Source organism: Sturnira hondurensis, unplaced genomic scaffold (assembly GCF_014824575.4).
Source record: "Sturnira hondurensis isolate 20B ecotype Veracruz unplaced genomic scaffold, ASM1482457v3 Scaffold0007865, whole genome shotgun sequence".
In the NCBI taxonomy this organism is placed as follows: Eukaryota; Metazoa; Chordata; class Mammalia; order Chiroptera; family Phyllostomidae; genus Sturnira; species Sturnira hondurensis.
In genome coordinates, this window is record NW_028080496.1 from 634,087 (window position 1) to 653,790 (window position 19,704).

The 19,704-nt window shown below is 45.8% G+C and overlaps 2 protein-coding genes across 3 annotated transcripts in view; one reads left to right on the forward strand and one right to left on the reverse strand.

Moving 5' to 3' along the window:
* Positions 1 to 1,502: 1,502 nt before the first annotated feature.
* NRG4 (neuregulin 4) lies at positions 1,503 to 3,893 on the reverse strand (the record flags this gene model as incomplete). The annotated part of the gene is made up of 3 exons (XM_037053826.1): positions 1,503 to 1,727; positions 2,690 to 2,834; positions 3,763 to 3,893. Coding segments are annotated over 3 exons (501 nt in total), but the record flags the coding sequence as incomplete, so codon positions are not given.
* A 10,337-nt stretch (positions 3,894 to 14,230) lies between these two features.
* TMEM266 (transmembrane protein 266) overlaps positions 14,231 to 19,704 on the forward strand; it is a 55,800-nt gene continuing 50,326 nt past the window's right edge. Inside the window, exon 1 of one of the 2 annotated variants that reach the window (XM_037053461.1) lies at positions 14,231 to 14,352. The gene's annotated coding sequence lies outside the window, so the exon portion shown is untranslated. Of the gene's footprint in view, positions 14,353 to 18,004; positions 18,061 to 19,704 lie in introns of those variants that run through there. The other variant, XM_037053462.1, reaches the window with a different exon arrangement.

Sequence of the window (19,704 nt, forward strand, 5' to 3'; positions counted from 1 at the left end):
ACTCTAATGCGGAGGGGCCGGCAGGCCGGGTCACCACTGTAGTCCCCTCAACTGGCAAACGTACCAACTTCTCAGCGTAATAAGAGAGGCGAAATAGGAAGTTTTATCATTGATTAATATTGCAAACAACACAATGAACACGTAAAGAATGTAAAATAGACGTTTACAGATCTATGGGAAAGTCTTTGACAAAACTCTACTTTCATCACTTTATGCGCACTCTACAGCTTACATTGGCTGAGCACCGTAAGTTACATTTTAATGGAAACAGACGACTAAGTCGGGTGTGCAACCACGAGACCCAGGCTGGCTGTGTACGCAGCCCAACACCAACACAAGATCGTAAATTCTCTTAAAACATTAGGAGATGTTTTTGTAATTATGTATCACAGTGTATTTAATACGTGGCCCAAGACAACTCTTCTTCCTGTGTGGTCCAGAGACACCAGAAGGTTGGACACCCTGCTCTGAATCCTCTTGATTGGAACTTTGTAGCGGAAATTTTGAGATGACCGACTTGATTTCATTTGTAGAGACTGGGTATGGGTCTGCTTAATAAAAAACCCCCAAAACGCGAACAGAACAAGCATCAGTGGTTACATCCTTGTTTAATGAACAAAACAAATACCTATGTAAAGAATGTGTTCCCCGAGTTGTTTTTCATACAGGCATTTGCAAGACATGTTACTTTTGTCTTATATACATCCATGTTGCCCTAGAGTCCACCTGCGACAGGTAACAGGAAGATACGCTACTAGAAAATAGAAAACGTTGGCAGGAGCCAATAGACCTCATTTAAGATTTTGGTTCCAAGAGTGTACGGAGCGTTTTCATTTCATAAACAGGTTGTGTAAAAGTTATTGTTCTCTATTGACTCATCACAGCCTGCAAACAAGGCAGGATTCGTAATTACAGGAAACTGGAAGGAAATCTGTTCATTGATTTTAAGTGCAGATGATCAGAATGAGAATTTCCAGACCATTTTCTTAACATTTACACAGTTTCCCAGTCTGACTAACCAAAATTCAGTCACCACCACACGTGTGTCTGAAACTCTCCGAGGCCCCGTCGTGACGTGAGATCGACACCAGCAAAACGGAGGACTAGGACGCTCCAGAACACAGACCCAAGCGGGCCGCGGTGGGAACCAACTGCAGAGCTCTGGAAACGAGGTTTACTGCACCGGAGAGAGGGCCCAGTGAAGAAAAACCACTTTCAAGGACGGAGGAAAGTTTTGTGACTTTTCACTCACCCTTCCCCCAGTGCAGCCGTGGTCTTATTCTTAAAGTGGCAGACGCCTGATTCCCAGTTTCCTCTCAAACCAGAGGAGGCAGAATAGACTTCATTGGCAAATGAGTGTGTCTGTTTTTCCTAATCTCTAGGGGATAGCTGAAGGACTGAGCTACCTGCTCATCTTTGTCTTGCATACCTTGGAAAAGGGGGTGGGCACTGCTTGTAAAAGCCGCAAAGTCACTACACACTCACAGACCTAGAGCAAGAGGTTATGGGTGGAGACAAAATGTGAAGCTCAGAGGGAGACACGGGTGAGACAGGTTGGTCCAGGTGAGACAGGTCGTTTCTGCCAGGCTGACTTCTTGTTGGACTGCATTAGCCTTCTGGAGGTGGCCCTTCCTGACAGTAAAAAGGATAGAAATTGGGTAAGTGCAAAAGTGAAGAGAAAAGTTCAACCCGACAGTTTGGAGGTTCATTTTCTCCTCCACAACCACCTGACATGGCCAGGGCTGCCCTATGACGCGGCCCGTCAGTTAACCGATCTGCCGGGCAGCCAGGGCACCTCTGGGGACTTCATGCGCTTTGGTGCCACTTATTCTTCTCTTTGAAGATGGCAGAAATGCTGTGATTGAGTGTAATATGTTCGTGCTGCTGGTAAAGAGATCAGTTTTCATTACTCGGAACGCTTATGTGACTTGGGTCGGTTTTTAGTCAACTTTCCTGCCCACGCCAGGATTCCACGTTCACAAGTCTCTGTGACAGCCTAGTGTGTGTTGGATGATTAGTGGTGAGAGTCATGGTACCCGGCAACTCCTAAACCTCATAAATCCTACATTCGCTTTCACAGAACTTCGGAAAAGAAAAATTGAAGACCAAAACTAATAAATGAAAGTAGTCTTCGGTGTGCAGCAGCATTTCACGTGACTCATTTTTACTTTTGTCTTGCGAGTTACCAGACTCCTCATAGTAATGGTCTGCTTATTTGTCTGTGCAAGATGATTTAAATCCCTCTGGAGCCAGGGAACGTGCGTGTCTGGTTCACTGTTCCCTACGGTCAGCACAACACCTGGCACGCAGTAGACAGTCAGTTGTTGACCCTAGATATTAATCCCATGTTACATTTTATTTACAGGGTTGGATAAGTTGTTGCTTTTCTTTCACATTCCAAATTTGCTTTGCACAGACCTAGCCCAAATATTTAGGTGTTTGTGGCATAATTGCCATTGTGGAGGTGTGGCTACTAGTGTAGAGGAGTCAGGCCAAATCACAACAGTCACGACGAGCAGAGACTGCTTAAAATCCTTTCACAAGTGACTTACGGATTTAGAGAGAGAGCCCTCAACCGAAAACGCTGTCCGGAAGAGTATCCTGAACTAAAGGGCACATAATAATTTAGTAGAACAAACTACTTGATGTTACTTTTTCCTCTTCAGAAGCATGTTTCTCCATTGCTCACCTGCAGAGGCGGTAGAGGGCTCCACGCTAAGAGTTCCTGGGAGAACCGCCGGAGCCACACAAGCTGCAGGCCAGGTTTCGTTTGGGTGCTGGCGCTTGGGAGGAAAACCTCCTCACGATGCGCTCCCATGTAATTGTCCACGCATCTGTAGAAGGAAATTTGGGATAAAGAGCCGCATTCTGTGTCTCATTAACTAATACAGAAAGCAGACGGTTTCCTACTGGTATCAAGAAAAAGGACTAATTTTCAGATTGCAAACCCAGGCATGTTCCCTGATGCTCGTGGAGCTCCAGTCACAGTAAACAAAGGAGCAGGTGCGGTGTAATCCTTGCCATCTTTTCAAGTTTTCTCCTTGCTTCAAAAGTCTATAGAAAATTATAGACTATTCCTCTGACGTTCCAGGTTTACAGTGATGTAAATACCCACAGTTAAATTTTTCCGAAATTTATTTAGTAAAGTCTGATGTAGGTGTCGGTCTAAATGTCCTTTTTCTCCATATTGCTAAGTGGTTATTCAGCCCTGGTTATTAAATAATCATTCCTTTTCCTACTGTTTAACGTGTTAAATTTTAGCATTTCTCGCTAATTTAATCTAGAATTTTAAAAACATTTTATTTGCCAATGAAATATTGCTGCCACCATTAGAAAGACTTAATTCTTCATTTTCCTTTCAAAAGATCAAATGTAAATTTTGGTACCAGCATAGTTGTGTATTTACTAGTCTAAACTCAAAGCAAAAGACCATACATTGTGCTTTTTTTTTTCAATAGTGAAAATTCTCTAGCTGTTTTGCTAGTAAGATTAAATGCTTAGAGTGTCTTGTGTAAATTGCTAAAATCATAGAGTTCACTACAATGAATTATTTAAATTCTGACTAGGCCTGAAACTACCATACCCATTTTCAAAATAAACACTTTGAGTGAGATTGTGATTGGCCACTGTTTTAAGAGCTTAATTTTGTTCTATAGAAATATGAAGAGTTTTCTCACACTTTTTCACCTCACATTTTTTGTCTAATATTTATCAGATGAGAAAAAATGAAATCTCCAGATCTGACCAGTCCCTTTCACTCACCCACAAAGTGGGCTGGGCACCGCAGGTACCGTGTAGCAGATCCCCCCGTTCAGGCCGAAGGACCTGTGACCGGGACTGAGGGGCTCTTCGTGATGTGAAACACGGATGGAGGGGAAGCACAGACAGATATGTTAATGTTCTCCTAGTAAAGCCAGGAAGAGGAGCAGTGTGTTACACTGAGCGGCAATTCTAAAAATTAGAATGGTTTGTCAAAATGAGGGACTTAATCTTGTCAAATAAGGAGGAAGTACGGACTTCTATCTTTTTGAGGGAAAAATTGATTGGTCCTGAGAATATGGCCATTGATTATAATGGATTTAAAAGCTGTGTTCCAGAAACGGTAGATCCCTCAGATTGGAAACAGGCAATTAGGACTTTAAAATCAACAGCGGCCTTTCTCATTTACCGAGATCCCGCAGCACGGCCAAGAGCGCCTCGGCCTGAGGGTGTATTTACATTCTTTTCTCTTAGGCCTCAAATATATTATAGTCTGAAATTGCACTGGGAAAAAGACTGAGACAATTGAAATGAATTCTGATTTCCAAAATTGTTTTGGAATTTGCCTATATTTCACAATTGTAACAAAAAAACCAAAAATACAATAAACCTGACTGGTTTTGACTTGCAGGGGGTTTAGGTGACAGCTGGTAACTGAAGACAAGTCTGAAGTGCTAATGTCAAATTAAAAACCCAAGCTATTGCTTGATATGCAGCCCAAACTTTCAGAATATTAAAATGAACCTGTAATACTGCTTTTCTCTGCCCCTCCATCTCCAGCCTGCTTCCTTCTTTATCTTTGACCCTTCTCTTCTCTTCCTTTGTCTCTGCCTCTCCTGTCGTCCTTGATACCCCTCCAGCGTTACTGCAGGAGGGGTACCACCATCTGCCTGCACCTTTTTTTTTTAACCTCTAGTCTTCCTTCCTGGTCACCAAAATCATTATAGAGAAAATTTAGAAGCAGCCACCGTAGAATTCATTGAGTCATTGTACTGCTGTTTATGATTAGAAGAGCAAGTGGCCAAGTACTTTATTTTTTGTCCTCGAAGCAGGAATAGCACTGCTTTAGAATTGCGTGCCCTTGGTTCCTGTGTCTGCCTAGATGATGGCCTATAAGCTCATGAAAGAATATAGCATTACTCCAACTCGGCACTTCAAAATAGCATACTAGCCCTGGCTGGCGTAGCTCAGTGGATTGAGCGCGGGCCTGCGAACCAGAGGATCGCAGTTCGATTCCCTGTCAGGGCACATGCCTGGATTGCAGGCCGGTTCCCAGCAGGGGGCGCATGAGAGGCAACCATACATTGATATTTATCTCCCTCTCTCCTTCCCTTTCCCTCTAAACATAAATAAATAAAATCTTTAACAAAAAATAACCCCAAAACCCCAAAATAGCATACTAATTTTTTTAAAAAATAATCATTTCTTTGCCACTAAGATATCAAAAAACTATTAAGATATAATCATTATTGAGCCAGATGTCTACCATAAGAATTTGAAATTTTAAAACTTTCCATCTACCTAAAGTAGATACCATCAGATTGTAACTCAAAGTATAAAACTGTGAAGAGAAAAACAAAATTTAAGTGGAAAAAGAATTTAAGTGGAAAAAACCCCCATAAATATATATATTTTCTGTTTCACATGCTGTCATGCTTCTTTACAATCAAACAACTTGTCATAAAACTGCTTACAGATTTTCAGGAATAATTTGGCCAAAAAGTAAAACCCCAATTAATGTTACATGGAACCCCAAGAGTCATTAGGAGCTTCCATCGAGGCTGGAGTGTATTTTCCTGTAGCTGAAATTAACTTCCTTGATTTTAACCGGATTATAATCAGTCTCATGTCTCAACACTTGGTATATTATCAACACCCTGAATCATTGCCTCTGAATCTATTTTTATTCTGGTTTCATTTACTTATTTCAAAAGTTGATACCAGCTAGACTGTGTTAGTTTATAAAAAGCAATAAAATATATGTCTAAAATAAAGTGCATGTTATAAAGTATTTTACTGTTTGAAATATATTTGATTGATTATGCTATTACAGTTGTCCCATTTCCCCCCTTCATTCCCCTACACCCTGCACACCCTCTCCCACCCACATTTCCCCCCTTTAGTTCATGTCCATGTGTCATAAGTTCTTTAGCTTCTACATTTCCCATACTATTCTTGCCCTCTGCCTGTCTCTTTTCTACCTACAATCTATGCTACTTATTCTCTGTACCTTCTCCCCCTTCTCCTCTTCCCACTCCCCTGTTGCTAACCCTCGATGTGATCTCCATTTCTGTGGTTCTGTTCCTGTTCTAGTTGTTTGCTTAGTTTTTTTTTCAGGTGTGGTTGTTAATAATTGTGAGTTTGCTGTCATTTTACTGTTCATATTTTTTATCTTCTTTTTCTTAGATAAGTCCCTTTAACATTTCATAGAATAAGGGCTTGGTGATGATTGAACTCCTTTAACTTGACCTTATCTGAGAAGCACTTTATCTGCCCTTCCATTCTAAATGAAAGCTTTGCTGGATAGAGCAATCTTGGATGTAGGTCTTTGGATTTCATGACTTGGAATACTTCTTTCCAACCCCTTCTTGCCTGTAAGGTCTCTTTTGAGAAATCAGCTGACAGTCTGATAGGAACTCCTTTGTAGGTAACTGTCTCCTTATCTCTTGCTGCTTCTAGGATTCTCTCCTTCATTTTAATCTTGGCTAATGTAATTATGATGTGCCTTGGTGTGTTCCTTCTTGGGTCCAGCTTCTTTGGGACTCTCTGAGCTTCCTGGAGTTCCTGGAAGTCTATTTCCTTTGCAAGACTGGGGAAGTTCTCCTTTATCATTAGTTCAAATTAGTTTTCCACTTGTGGCTGTTCCTCTTCCCCTTCTGGCACCCCTATAATTTGGATGTCAGAACATTTAAAGATGTCCTGGAGGTTCCTAAACCTCTCATTTTTTTGAATTCTTGTTTCTTCATTTTTTTCTGTTTGGTTGTTTCTTTGTTCCTTCTGGTCCACTTCATTGATTTGAGTCCCAGTTTCCTTCGCATCACTCTTGTTTCCCTGTGCATTTTCCTTCATTTCATTTAGTATAGCCTTCATTTTTTCATCTAATTTGTGACCAAATTCAACCAATCCTGTGAGCATCCTGATCACCAGTGCTTTGAACTGTGCATCTGATAAGTTGGCTGTCTCTTCGTGGCTTAGTTGTGTTTTTTTCTGGAGCTTTAATCTGTTCTTCTGTTTTGGCTTTTTTTTTTTTTTTTGTCTTGGTGTACCTGTTACCTATGAGGTGTTCACCAGGGCGGGGCAACCCTGTCACTGGGTTGTGACGCTATATGTGAGGGAGGGGTCAGAGAGGGAACAATGGCGCTCTTCTGCTCTCTGCTGGATTTCAGTCCCTTCCACCGCTTCCCCCAAACAAACTGGACCTTTCTGGTGCTGATTCCCATGTGGATGGGCTTGTGTACATTCTAGGACCCTGTGGGTCTCCAACAAACTCTCCTGTGAGGCTGGGAGTCTCTCCCATCATCTCAACCCCCAGAGGTGTTCTCAATCAGTGTTTTGAGGCTTTATTTCCCGGCACTGGGACCCTGGGTTGGTTGGTCTGTCTCACTCCCCAGTTTCACCTGATTTATCTGCACACGAATGTGTGACCACCAGGTCAGCCAGCGCCTTGCGTGCTGTGCCCTGCTTCACAGTCACCACCTCCCTTGGTCTGCCCGTTGCCACCCCGCGCCTGGGGTCTGCCAGCCACTGCCTGTGCGTCCAGGGTCTTCCCACTGGTCTTGCACACCCGGGGTTTGTCAGCTGCTGCCTTACGTGCCCGGTGCCACCACTTTGTTTTTGCCATGATCCCTCTCTGCTGGGCTGCCTGACTTCGCCCTTCCTACTGGTCTGGATGAATGTGTCTGTTTTAACTCCTTGGTTGTCAGACTTCCACACGGTTCAATTTTTCTTGTCATTTCTGGTTGTTACTTTTTTTTCTAAATTATTGTTGCCCTTATTTTGGTTGTGCAAGGAGGCACAGTGTGTCTACCTACACCTCCATCTTGGCCAGAAGTTGTATTTTACTTTTAAAATAAAAAATATATCAGATCTTTAAAACAATTATAGATGGGGAAATATAGCTGTGTTAATAAAAAATATTTTTTCTATTACTATGTGACACACTGACAAAAATGTAAGCTTATAAGAAATTACCTGTTGGCATATGAAGTTTTAAATAGTTGCATTGTTGGCCAAAAGTTTAGCTTTTGAAAAACAGCACCTAAAATGAATAATTTAGGAAAAATTATCTTCTTTTGAAGACATTGTAAAATGTCAAATATTCTAATAGCAGTGTTCTTTTAAATGATGAAACTAAGACATATGGTAGTGACAAATTTCTTTGCTTAGAGTATTTTTAAAAATACTTATTACATATCAATAAATTTGAACAGATAAAAGTAAAAGATCAACATTAATCAGTACAAATGCACTAAATAGAAATCATTGCCCTAACAATGTAACATAACCTTATATCTCTGGAGAAAACTCTAAGTTGTACCTTTAATAAATATTGTTAATATATAAATAAATATTGTTAATATAATAGTATAATATGTGAAATTATATATAAAAGCTATGTCAGTAAATGAATTTGAATGACGTGAATTGACTTTATTTTTTCATAAAGCCTATTTGCAATCTGATTTTTAAATAGAATCAATAATTTGCAGTTTTTCAGGTTATTGAAAATGGCAAAAAACATGCTATAGAAAAAATCTTTCATAGTACTTGAAAGGTTAGCATTTCTTTTTTTAATTTTTTACTGAATCTTGAAGGATGGAAGAAATTTTTTTTCCTTTTTTTAAATTTTTTTTTATTTTTTTAATATATTTTATTGATTATACCATTACAGTTGTTCTATTCCCCCTTCATTCCCCTCCACCCGCACACTCCCTCCCCCGCCATTCTCCCCCCCTTCGTTTATAACCACGTGTCTCAAGTTCTTTAGATTCTATATTTTCCCCACTATTCTCGCCCTCCCCCTATCTATTTTCTACCTACCCTCTATGCTATTTTCTGTGCCTTCTCCCCCTTTCTCCCCCTCCCACCCCCCTGTTTCTAACCCTCCATGTGTTCTTCATTTCTATGGTTCCACTCCTGATCTAGCTATCCTCTTGGTTTGCTTTTGTTTTAGGTGTGGTTGTTAATAATTGTGTGTTTGCTGACCTTTCACTGTTAATATTTTTCATCTTCTTTTTCTTATATAAGTCCCTTTATCATTTCATATAATAAGGGCTTGGTGATGATGAACTCCTTGAACTTGACCTTATCTGAGAAGCACTTTATCTGTCCTTCCATTCTAAATGAAAGTTTTGCTGGATAAAGCAATCTTGGCTGTAGGTCTTTGGATTTCATGACTTGGAATACTTCTTTCCAGCCCCTTCTTGCCTGTAAGGTCTCTTTTGAGAAATCCGCTGACAGTCTGATGGGTACTCCTTTGTAGGTGACTGTCCCCTTATCCCTTGCTGCTTCTAGGATTCTCTCCTTCATTTTGGTCTTGGCTAATGTAATTATGATGTGCCTTGGTGTGTTCCTTCTTGGGTCCAACTTCTTTGGCACTCTCTGAGCTTCCTGGATTTCCTGGAAGTCTATTTCCTTTGCCAGACTGGGGAAGTTCTCCTTTATTATTTGTTCAAATACGTTTTCCACTCATGGCTGTTTCTTTCCCCCTTCTGGTACCCCTATAATCCGGATGTTGGAATGTTTAAAGATGTCCTGGAGGTTCCTAAGCCTCTCCTCATTTTCTTGAATTCTCATTTCTTCATTCCTTTCTGGTGGGATGTTTTGTTCTTCCTTCTGGTCCATTCCATTGATTTGAGTCCCAGTTTCCTTTCCATCACTATTGGTTTCCTGTGCATCTCCCTTCGTTTCAATTAGTTTAGCCTTCATATGTTTCTCTAATTTGTGACTATGTTCCTCTAATTTGTGACTATAATCCAGCAGTTCTGTGAGCATCCTGATAAATAGTGTCTTGAATTGTGCTTCTGAGAGGCTGGCAATTTCTCGGTCGCTTAGAGTTATTGACTCTGGGACTTTGAGTTCTTCTTGCGCCATCTTTTGGGCTGTTCGTGCCTGTTCCGTAGCAGGATCAGAGTCCTAAAGTGTTCACTAGAACAGGGCAACTAAGTTGCTGGGTTGTGATGTTGTATGTGGGGGTGGGGTCAAAGAGGGACAATGGCTTCCTGCCTGCCGCCTGCCGCCACGGCCCCGGCGCCGCAGCCACCGTCACCAGGCCCATGCGTTTTGTTCCACTGCACTCGAGTGTGCCACCGCCGTCAGCCCTCCACCACTGGGTTCGCCCCCTAGGGCCTGGGTGGTCCGTCTCACTGTGCGCGAATGTGCGACCGAGGTCAGTCTGCCCCACACCCCGACTGGGTCCGGGCTGCCTGCGCGCCTAGGTCGGGGGATCTGTCCTGCCCGACCCAGCTCGGCTGCTGGCTCTGCCTCTCTTACCGTCCCCATTGAACGGTTCGTAGTTGTCGGACTTCCGTATAATTCCGTTTTCTGGTCTTTGGGTGTGTCCTAGTTCTCCAAACCTTTGTTGTGTTCAAACTTGGTTGTGGGAGAAGGCACAGTGTTTCCACCTATGCCTCCATCTTGGCGGAAGTCCGAAAGGTTAGCATTTCTATAGAGCCTTTAAAACTATTATAAAAGTACCGGTACTTTAAAGTTTACTGTAGATTGTGCAGTACATTTACTGATCTTCACTTCAAAAATGTCTGGCATCTGGCAAAGCAAAGTAGCCATTAAGGTATGCTTATGTGCAAAGGGACCGGCTATAACAGATGCAAAGAAATTAAACACATTTAAAGAAGGAGCTGTACTTTCATTATGATTACAAACTCTTAATTTCTTTATAAAGGGAACTTAACTCCTGAGTGAAGAAGACTAATGGAAACATGAACTTCCTGTTAACACAGGTGTAATATCAAGGTCTCCTCCCAAAGGCAATTGCTTGTGCAGACAAGTAAATGGGGGAGGAGGGCCGAGACAGGGGGCGGGGAGAGAGACTAATCAATCAATCATCGGCTCCTTGTATGACTTTCTTTTCCCAAACAAACAGGTCTTACCTCAATGAAAACTTACATTTATACAAACAACTTTTTTTGGGGGGGGGATAGGCATCATTTCAAAGGTTTTGAATACTGCCTTGCCTTTTACAAGAGGATGAAAATCTGATTTATTGGGCTGCAACGTGCAGTGTGGGTGAGGCTGAAACGAAGACCGAGGTGTGCAAAGAGGTCAGGACCAGCCAAGGGACCTACTCCATTCAGTCCACATGTTTAGAATTGCAAATAGAGCTGAGTTTTATATAGAAAAGAAAGTGTACTAAGATGCCCTTTCACATTACTATCCAATTTTAAAACTTATGAAATAGATCGCATTTTTAGACTCTATTTCCTTTTGCATGTCTGACTAATTCAGGAGTGTTGTGTAACTTTGTGGAAAAAATAAATGTTAGTGTGGAGCTAATAGACAAGTGTCCCACAGGGTTTCTTAAAAAAGGACTTTTCTGACAAACCACATAGCATTTATGTAAATAATGATTTGAAGAACTTATAAAACTAAAAGAAAGTAATAGTCACAGTAGAACACCATGCTGAATCTGAAATGAATATAATCACTGAACATGACTAATATTGATGGCATTATAGCTACCTGCAAACTGGCAAAGCTACAATATATGTGTTAAGGAAAACTATGAGTTTTAAAGATCATAAATAATTTTAAAATATTGACTAAAACTAGAATTTTGTGTAAGTGCAGTACAGGGTTCTTCATCACATAATTATGTAAAATATGCCAAACATTTAAAGATTGTATTTACTTTTAGAGAGGGGAAAGGAGGGAGAGAAAGGAGAGAAACATCAGTGTGTGAGATATATACACTGATCAACTGCCTGGCACATGCCCCCTACTGGGGACCTGGCCCACAGCCCAGGCATGTGCTCTGACTGGGAATGGAACCGCCGACCCTTTGGTTCACAGGCCGGCGCTCACTCCACTGCTGAGCCACAGCAGCCAAGGCAAAACACAGGTTTTTTAAACTAAAAGAAAATCCGGCGTACCTCAAAAAGCATTTTGGTGTGGGATATGCTACTTGCAGACACATCAGAAGCAGATGTATCTGGCAAGAAAACAACCCACAAAACTTAAACCCACAATTTATTCCCCTCCTTTATAGCTTCTATGTCCTACAAAATGCCCTCTCATAAGTCACCCACGGCCTGTTCTACTTACACCTCCGGTATTTCTCGCTGGTATTGATACGAATCACCTGGCGCAGTTAAAAATAAAATCGGCAGGACACTCTACTGTGGATAAGATTTTCATGGCTGGAGGTGAGGCTCCAGAACCTGGTTTTCACAGGTGTCTCCAAGTAATTCTTTCAAAATGAGCAAGAGGCCTGCCCCAGATCTTCAGAGTTCCTCTATCAAGGGAGCTCAACCTGCGGCCCTCGGGCCACATGCAGCCCAGGATGGCTATAAATGCGGCCCAACACAAACTCCTAAATTAAAACGTGAGATTTGTGTGTGTGTGTGATAACGTGTCACAATGTATTTAATGTGTGGCACAGAGATGCCAAAAGGTTGGACACCCCTGCAACACTTACCTGCCTCGAGGGCTAATCCTCCTCTGGATGTTATAGGCTTTAGGGTATTTGAAAACAAGAGCAGGACTAGTTGGGAGAAAGTAGGGCAGCGTTTCCTCATCTTGAGTTTCCCACACTCAAGGAGTGGTCAAAGAGGGGGAGATTTCAGTTTGGATGCGGGCCGTGAAGTAGGACACCGCCAGGGGGCAGCACAGAACTGGTTTGCAGGGTTGGGGATTTTTGATTTCACCGTTGCCACCAAAAATGGTTGCACCTACATTTCTGAGGAACTCCGATTTTTTAAAGCACTTAACATACACATATAAACATGTTAGCATGTGATTTCCACACTTTTCTCTGTAGAGGGCCTTGATAGACAGCTATTAGAGAAAAAAAGTTCCTTTAGTAGCACTGCCCCTCAATCGAAGAATTGTATTAAGACTACAAAGATCCCAGGTGTTCTGAAGTAGCGTTCCAATTCTCCGCAAGGTTCAAAGCGCTTGTCCCACTCGTTTCACTGGCATTCTAACTGGGTGCTTTCAAAGGTTTTAATAAAATCTTTAGAGTCCTATTAGATGGGGAAAATGAGGTGGCAGTTTGGGCAAGTGATGCCAAGGGGGTTTTGCTGTTTTTTTTTTTTTCCTCCCTCACACTTTTTCGAGTGTAGTTGAAATATTGCCACCACCTGTCCGAAAACTACCCCCCACCCCCAACACCATCCAACCTCCCAAGGTTTCTTGGCCCACCCCCACTTTCTCCAGTTCGCTTTTCTTCATGTAGGAATTGTAGAAGAAATTTCCTCTGGCCACCCATGTAGCTTCTACAAATATCACCACCAAGAGTCTTTTTTCCTTCTGAAATTCCACCACTAGATTTGGGCAAGAAACACTGCAAGAGAGGGAGGGCGTGAAGAAGCCTTACTTATTTCCCAGCTTGCCGCAGCGAGACACTCCCTACCGAGATACGCCTGTGTCTGAGAAAGTATGGTCTGAGCCTGACTTTGGAAGTCTTTCCACTCCACAATTTCTATCTTCTAGCTAGAAACGCTGAGGTGGGAGGAAAAGGAGGCCCGAATGCCAGAGATTCCCGGAAGGCCAAATGGACTTAACTAAAAACAACAAACACCCCCCAAGTAAACTCCTGAATGCCCAAACTAATAAAAACCTGCTTTCGAGGACGTATGAGAACGCGACAACTCCAACGCGTTCCAAACTTTCTGAGTATTCTAACAAAAATGTCAGTATCAGGAGCCCATAGCAAAATGGCTTTTTTTTTTTGGCCATGTTTATTTAGGTTGAATGATGGCGACTACAAATCACAGAGCTACCACGAGCCCCGAGGCAACCACGCCACAGCGGTGCGCACGTGCGCGGAGCCCGGGGCCGCGAGCCCGGCGCGCCCGCCCGAAGACCGTCCCGCGCGTCAGGCGGAGGCACGCACGCCGGGTCCGTGGTGGTGGGCATGGCGTGGGGGCAATTCGTGGACGAACTGTCTGAAAAGGTTCCTTGAGGGCAGTCACGGAAAGGAACTGCTGACAGGTACCCAGCACCCGGGCCTCGGAGACCTCAGGACGCCGCGCCGGAGCCACCGGGACCCCCCCGTGTCGCTGGTCCCTCGTCCCGGGGCCTCGCACTTGTTGCCGTCCGCCCCGCAGCTCTCGCCCACGCCGCGAAGCCGGCGCTCCTGGGCTCCGCCGGCTGCCCAGTCCCCGGCCCGCCCCGAGGCCGCGGGCTTCTGGACAGCGCCTCAGCTGCGCGGCGGGCGGCGAGCGGTGGGCGGGGGCGCGCGGGGACGCGGGCCGCCGGGGGCGGGGGCGCGCGGGGGCCGCGGGGCCAGCGCGCAGGCGCAACGGCGCAGGCGCGGGCCCGGCAGAGCCCGCGGCGCGAGGCACTGAGGAGAATCCCCGGGCGCGAGCGGGGCGGCCGCTGCTGCAGAGCCGAGCGAGCGGCGTCCGGCGGGAGGTACGTGTCCCCTCAGCCACCGCGCCGGGTCGCCTCCTCACGCGGACCGCGCGGGTCATGCCGCCTCCGCAAGCGGGGCCGCGGGCCCGGGGGTCGTGCCGTCTCCTCAGGCGGGGCCGCGGGCTGAGGGGCCGGGGGGCCGGGCTGACCGCTGACCTTCATCCGCGGGCTGGGTGCGTGCGGCCGCCCGGGACTGGGCTCCGGCCGGGGACCCGCCCGCCGCCCCGCGTCCCTGCTCCTTTCCGCAGCCCTCTGGGCTGGGGCTCGGGTCCGGCCGCGCTGCCTGACGCGCGCCCTCGGCCTCCGCCGGCCGGCCGGCGTGTCCCTGCAGCCCGAGGCTGCGGAGACCCCTGCAGGGCCGGCGGGCGCGCTCGGGCCTCGGCGGGCGGTGGAGGGGAGCGCGGCCCGGGGGGCGGCTCGCCCCGTCGCGCTGGCTCCTCGGGCGCCGCTGGACCGGCGGTCGGGACGTGGGTCCCCCCGGGGGGCAGGTGCGCGGACGCCCGGGGCGCGGAGCTGCCACCTGTTGGAGGCCGGCCCCCAGGTGTCGCCGTCCCGCGCCAGGCCTGCGCCGCCCCTCGGGTCTGCCTGGGCGCCGCCGGGCCGGCGGTGCAGCGTCCGGGACGGGCTGAGGGGACACGCAGTCCGCAGTCCACACGGGCGGAACCGCACTCGCTGTGGCCCGAGTTTCTGCTCGGGGGGCGCGTTCCCCATTTCCCCGGCTCCCCAGCTGGCTTCCAGCCGCAGCCCTGCCAGTCAGCTGTGGGTCGCTGGTCGTCTGCGTGTTTGCCCGAAACGCTGTGGTGAAAGGAACGGGAGCCCCTGGAGGCACCCACGGAGGACGGTACCACGAGGCGTGGGGATGTGGCAGAGGGACGGCGGCTGCTCCCCAAGCACAACCGTAGGCCACATGTCCCCACGAGAAGCACACAGGGCGTGACTGCCCGCGTGCGCCACACACCGGGGCGAAAGCCGTGTGTGCTCCGTCTCCCTGAGCCCTCACACGCGACCTGCGACCTTCGCGTGGAAGACGCTGAGCCCCAGAAAGGTGGGCGCGCTTGCCCAAGGTCACAGTCAGGGTCAGGAGATAGGCAGACTCCGGCGCCCCTGAGTGCCCGGGGTGTCCGAGGAGCGTGGGAGGCGCCGTTAACCCCGCTGCCGCCGCGCCGTCTGCACTTCCATTAACGTCGGGCTTATGCATCAGCACGCAGCGTTGAGTTTTCCACTTCATCGGTCCCTCACCCACCTTGGTGGCTTTGCTCTAACTGCGAGAAACTGTCATTTCACAGTGGGTCCTTGTGGAATTTTTTGAGGTGGCGCAGAGCCTGTAAGAAACGGAGTCCAAGATTGCTTCCATGTAACTCTCCCAAACAAGTTCAAAGAGTAGTTTCCCTTCGGATTTAAGTCTGTAAAAATGTGTACGCCATCAGGTAGAACAAATCACTCCTGCTTTTCATTAGTGAACCCTACTGCAGTCTTCTTGCCTGCCCTGCACACCGTCGTCTGGTCTCACTGCCAGTCACAGGGCACCGTTGCTGCCATAGGAATCCATAGGTCATATGTCCTAATCATACGGTACTAACCCCTGGACCCTAAATCCAGTTTCTCTCTATAGTTGCAGCAGTTGCGCATTTGAAATTCTTGGAATTTGTGCTTTGAACTATAGGTGTATATTTAACCTTTTTTGGCAAATGCTTTATTACTATTATATGAAATACTTTCTATTCTCATTCATCTGTTTTTCTCTTCTTGGTGGCAGCCGTAGCATGGGTTTTAATCTTATTTAGAAATTAGTTCACAACCCACACGTTAATCCATCTCCTTGCCAAACTGAAAAGAGTTGGAGTTCACCAATGACACCCACTGTAGGTCTCGTCCGAGACCCCTAGAGCTCCCTTTTGCCCTGTTTGCACTCAGTTTCCCCATAGAGAGGATGTGGGGGTGTCTAAAGTTAGATTACACCAGGTACCTTGGGTGCAGAGTGTAAGGGAAGCTGCCCAGTTCTGATGTGGGAGACAGCCAGGAAATCACTTCTGCATGAACAGGAGCCTAGACTGAGATTTCTGCTGGCGAATGTAACATGCACTCAATTGTAAAATGTTCAAACATCACATAAATATAGAAGATGGAACATTAGTAGTTACAATCTGGTCATCTATCTCACTCCCTAGCATGATCCACAGTAATGGTTTAGTGTGGAGTCCTCCAGTTTCTGAATGTGGATACTAAGATATTACTGTTTGCCAACAATATACATAGTTACACACTGGTTTGCAGTTTCTTGTCTTGCACTTGGTAATGGACCTTGGCCCTCTTGGAGGCCCTTGGATGACATACTTCTAGTTACCTTTTATTCAGCCATAGTGGGAACCAGATGAGGGGAGCTGTGTAATCACGGTGGAAGGAAGGGAATTCATGTGTGGTGGTTAAGGAGTCGGCCTGAGCTATGTCCTGTGTTAGGTAGTTCTCAAGTTCTGTAAGTCCTGTAGCCTTTTGCTGTCACCCCTTGTGGTCAGCTGTTTAAAGGTGAGGAAAGGGGAGCTGGAGGGACATGATGTAAGGACAGAGCTGAGATTCAAGTCCAGGTCAGTGTAACTCAACCTCTATTCTTTTTCCTTCTAATTGCACAATGACGAGTGCTCCACCCTATAGTCCTCTGGCCTCCCATCCTACGCTGCCTCTGCCCATCCGCACTGGCCTCCTTGCCATTCCCCCTGCCTCAGGGCCTTAGCACTAGCGGTTCCCTTTCCTGGAATGCTCTCTCCATCCACAGGTACATGGTTTGCAGCATCACCTCCTTTTGGTTTGCGTAAATTCTAACCACTCCTTTAAAACTACATGCCTCCGCACAGGCATTCCCATTCCTCCTCCCTGCTATGTTTTCATTTGTAGCCCCTCCTAGCACACTATATAAGTTAGTTTTGTTTATCGTCCACCTGCAGCCCGGGAATGAGCACTCCATGGCACAGGGATTTTGTTGTGTTCCCTCCCTGAACCCTGGTGCTATGGACAGGCCACTGTAGCATCCTTAACTTTGTCCAGCCCCCACTGCCCCCCCACTTTTTGTTTTTGTTAGCCTTACAGGTCCCCTCAATGAGTCAACAAGTCTAGAATGCAAAGGCTCTCTAGGTGTATTTGGGGGAACAGCAAGGAAAGTGGAGAAGAATCCACAGAGACCTCGTCTTGCCCTGAATAGCTTTGAGACGTAGTCTCAGAAGGGATGCTTACAAATTCTCCATCTCTTCCTGTCCTTTCATTCTCATTTCTTACCCTTGGCTCTGCCTGCTGTCACTGCCTCCTTGATGTCCTTCAAGGAACCCCTGCTCCCACCCCTCCTAAAGGTCACCTGTGATTGCCTACACTCAAATCCACAGCTGTTTCTCAGATTTCATTCCTGAAGGCTCAGCAACATCTGACCTTATGTACTCGTACTCCTTGGAATGCTCCCTGTCACAGCTCCTTCCTGAGGCATCTGGCCTCTCTGTCCGCATCCCTCCTGTTCTGTGGAGAGAGGCGAGAGGGCAGAGACAGAAGAGTTAGAGTGCAGGCTTTCTCCGGGGTTGGAATCCCTGCTCTAGCCCTTGCTAACTGGGTGACTTTGAGTAATTTAACGCTGCTACACTTCTGTTTCCTCACTAGTAGAATGGAAGGAAGAGTAGCTACGTCATTGGCCTGTTAGGAATCGGATTAAACGAGTGTGCCTAGTCAAGAGTGAGCACTCAGTAAATGTCACCTTTTATCGTTTTGATAATTTCTACTTAGGTACCTTTGGAGGCTAAAAACCCTAACTTTGACTCCTTATTATTTTACTTACTGCCATGGTTCTTCCCTTCCCCTCCCCATGTGTGCCCACTTCTAAGCCTTTGTCCACGCAGTCCCTGCTCTCTACCCTGTCACCCCTTCCCACCGGGCTCTGCCCCTCTGTCCTGGCAGAGTCGGGAGAGTGCTGAGGAGAGATTGAGCACGGACTTGTGGTAAGACATCCTCATGTGGCACTCAGCCTGCCTTGCCCAGGAGGACTATAAATTACTTAAGGATGCCAGCTGTGATTTATACTTAAAAAAATATCCTCCTCCATGGCATTTAACACTATACTTTACCTGTAGTAGGAATTTAACTTGTATCTTTAAGCTGTCAAACATAGTTTTTCTTGCCCCTGTCAAAATCTGTCCTCTGAGGTATTCATCAGTCCTAAAGTCCATGTAAGGTTTAGATGGAAAAATTAAGTCAGCCCCACAGGGAGAGTTAACCACCTTAGGATAATTTTTGGAATGAGGAGAAGTGTTTAGAAATCATTTTAAAAAATGGGAGTGCTGGGAGTAATTTAATGCTTTTAAAAAGCAGCCTGAAATCCTACCAACCTATGAAGCTGTTAGGATTTTATAAAGTGTTTAGAGCATTTTTTTCCTGTTCTCATGACATTTCTCTAAGTAAAATGAGCTCTGAGGATGTAAGTGGGAAATTTTTTAACTCTTCAGACCTTGTCACAGGCCTTGTCCTGAGCCACCAGGTTCTAGTCCTGCCTTTTTTCCCTTTGCTGGGAAATGTTCCCTTCACCCACTGAAGAGGACATTGACATTGAGTGAAGATCAAAGGAGGGGCTGCTTAATATTTTTAAAAAAACATTAGTGTCTACAATCAGTTATAGATGGCATAAGAAATAAGGAGATGTAAATAGATAAAATAGTTACAGAAATTCACACTGTCTTACTCATGAAGGTCTCAAGTCTGAATGCAACAACACATTCTGGGGCTGTTATGATCATCCTTGGAGTATTCTTGCTGAAGTTGTTTTTAAGGGCTCAAAATGCTTTAATAGTGTCTTTGACAATAAGTATGTTATTCCAAGAAATAATATTTCTGGAGAAACCTTTGTTGGTTGCCATTGGAGGAAATTATATTTGGCCAGCGGTGCCCACCAGAGGTTGCTTGGGATGACAGCGCTGCTGTGAGATGCACTGCCAGGTGCTTCAGGGTGAAGTAGGAGTGACAGGTACTCTGCCCTTCGGTAAAGGGTCACAGTTGCTCAGGAATTATTATGGCTGTTAGAAAATTGGTCTAGAGACTTGTGATTTAAAACCCATCTCCAACTGACAGACTTTGTTTTTCCTAAATGCAGTAGTGTTCCAGGTGACTGAAAATAACATACTGCGCTTTCTGAAGAACACCAAGGCTCCAGCCTTGGGAAAGACCACTGCTTTGGCCATGCGTCTCCTTTGGCTTGTTAATTGCCTTCGAAAGGGGAAAGCATACACAGAGGACCCCCAAGGTACTCACTACACCATAGTTTAGAAATAAGCCTTCTACAGGTTCTGGGATCATGGAGGCAAGATCATGGAATTTACTTATTCCACA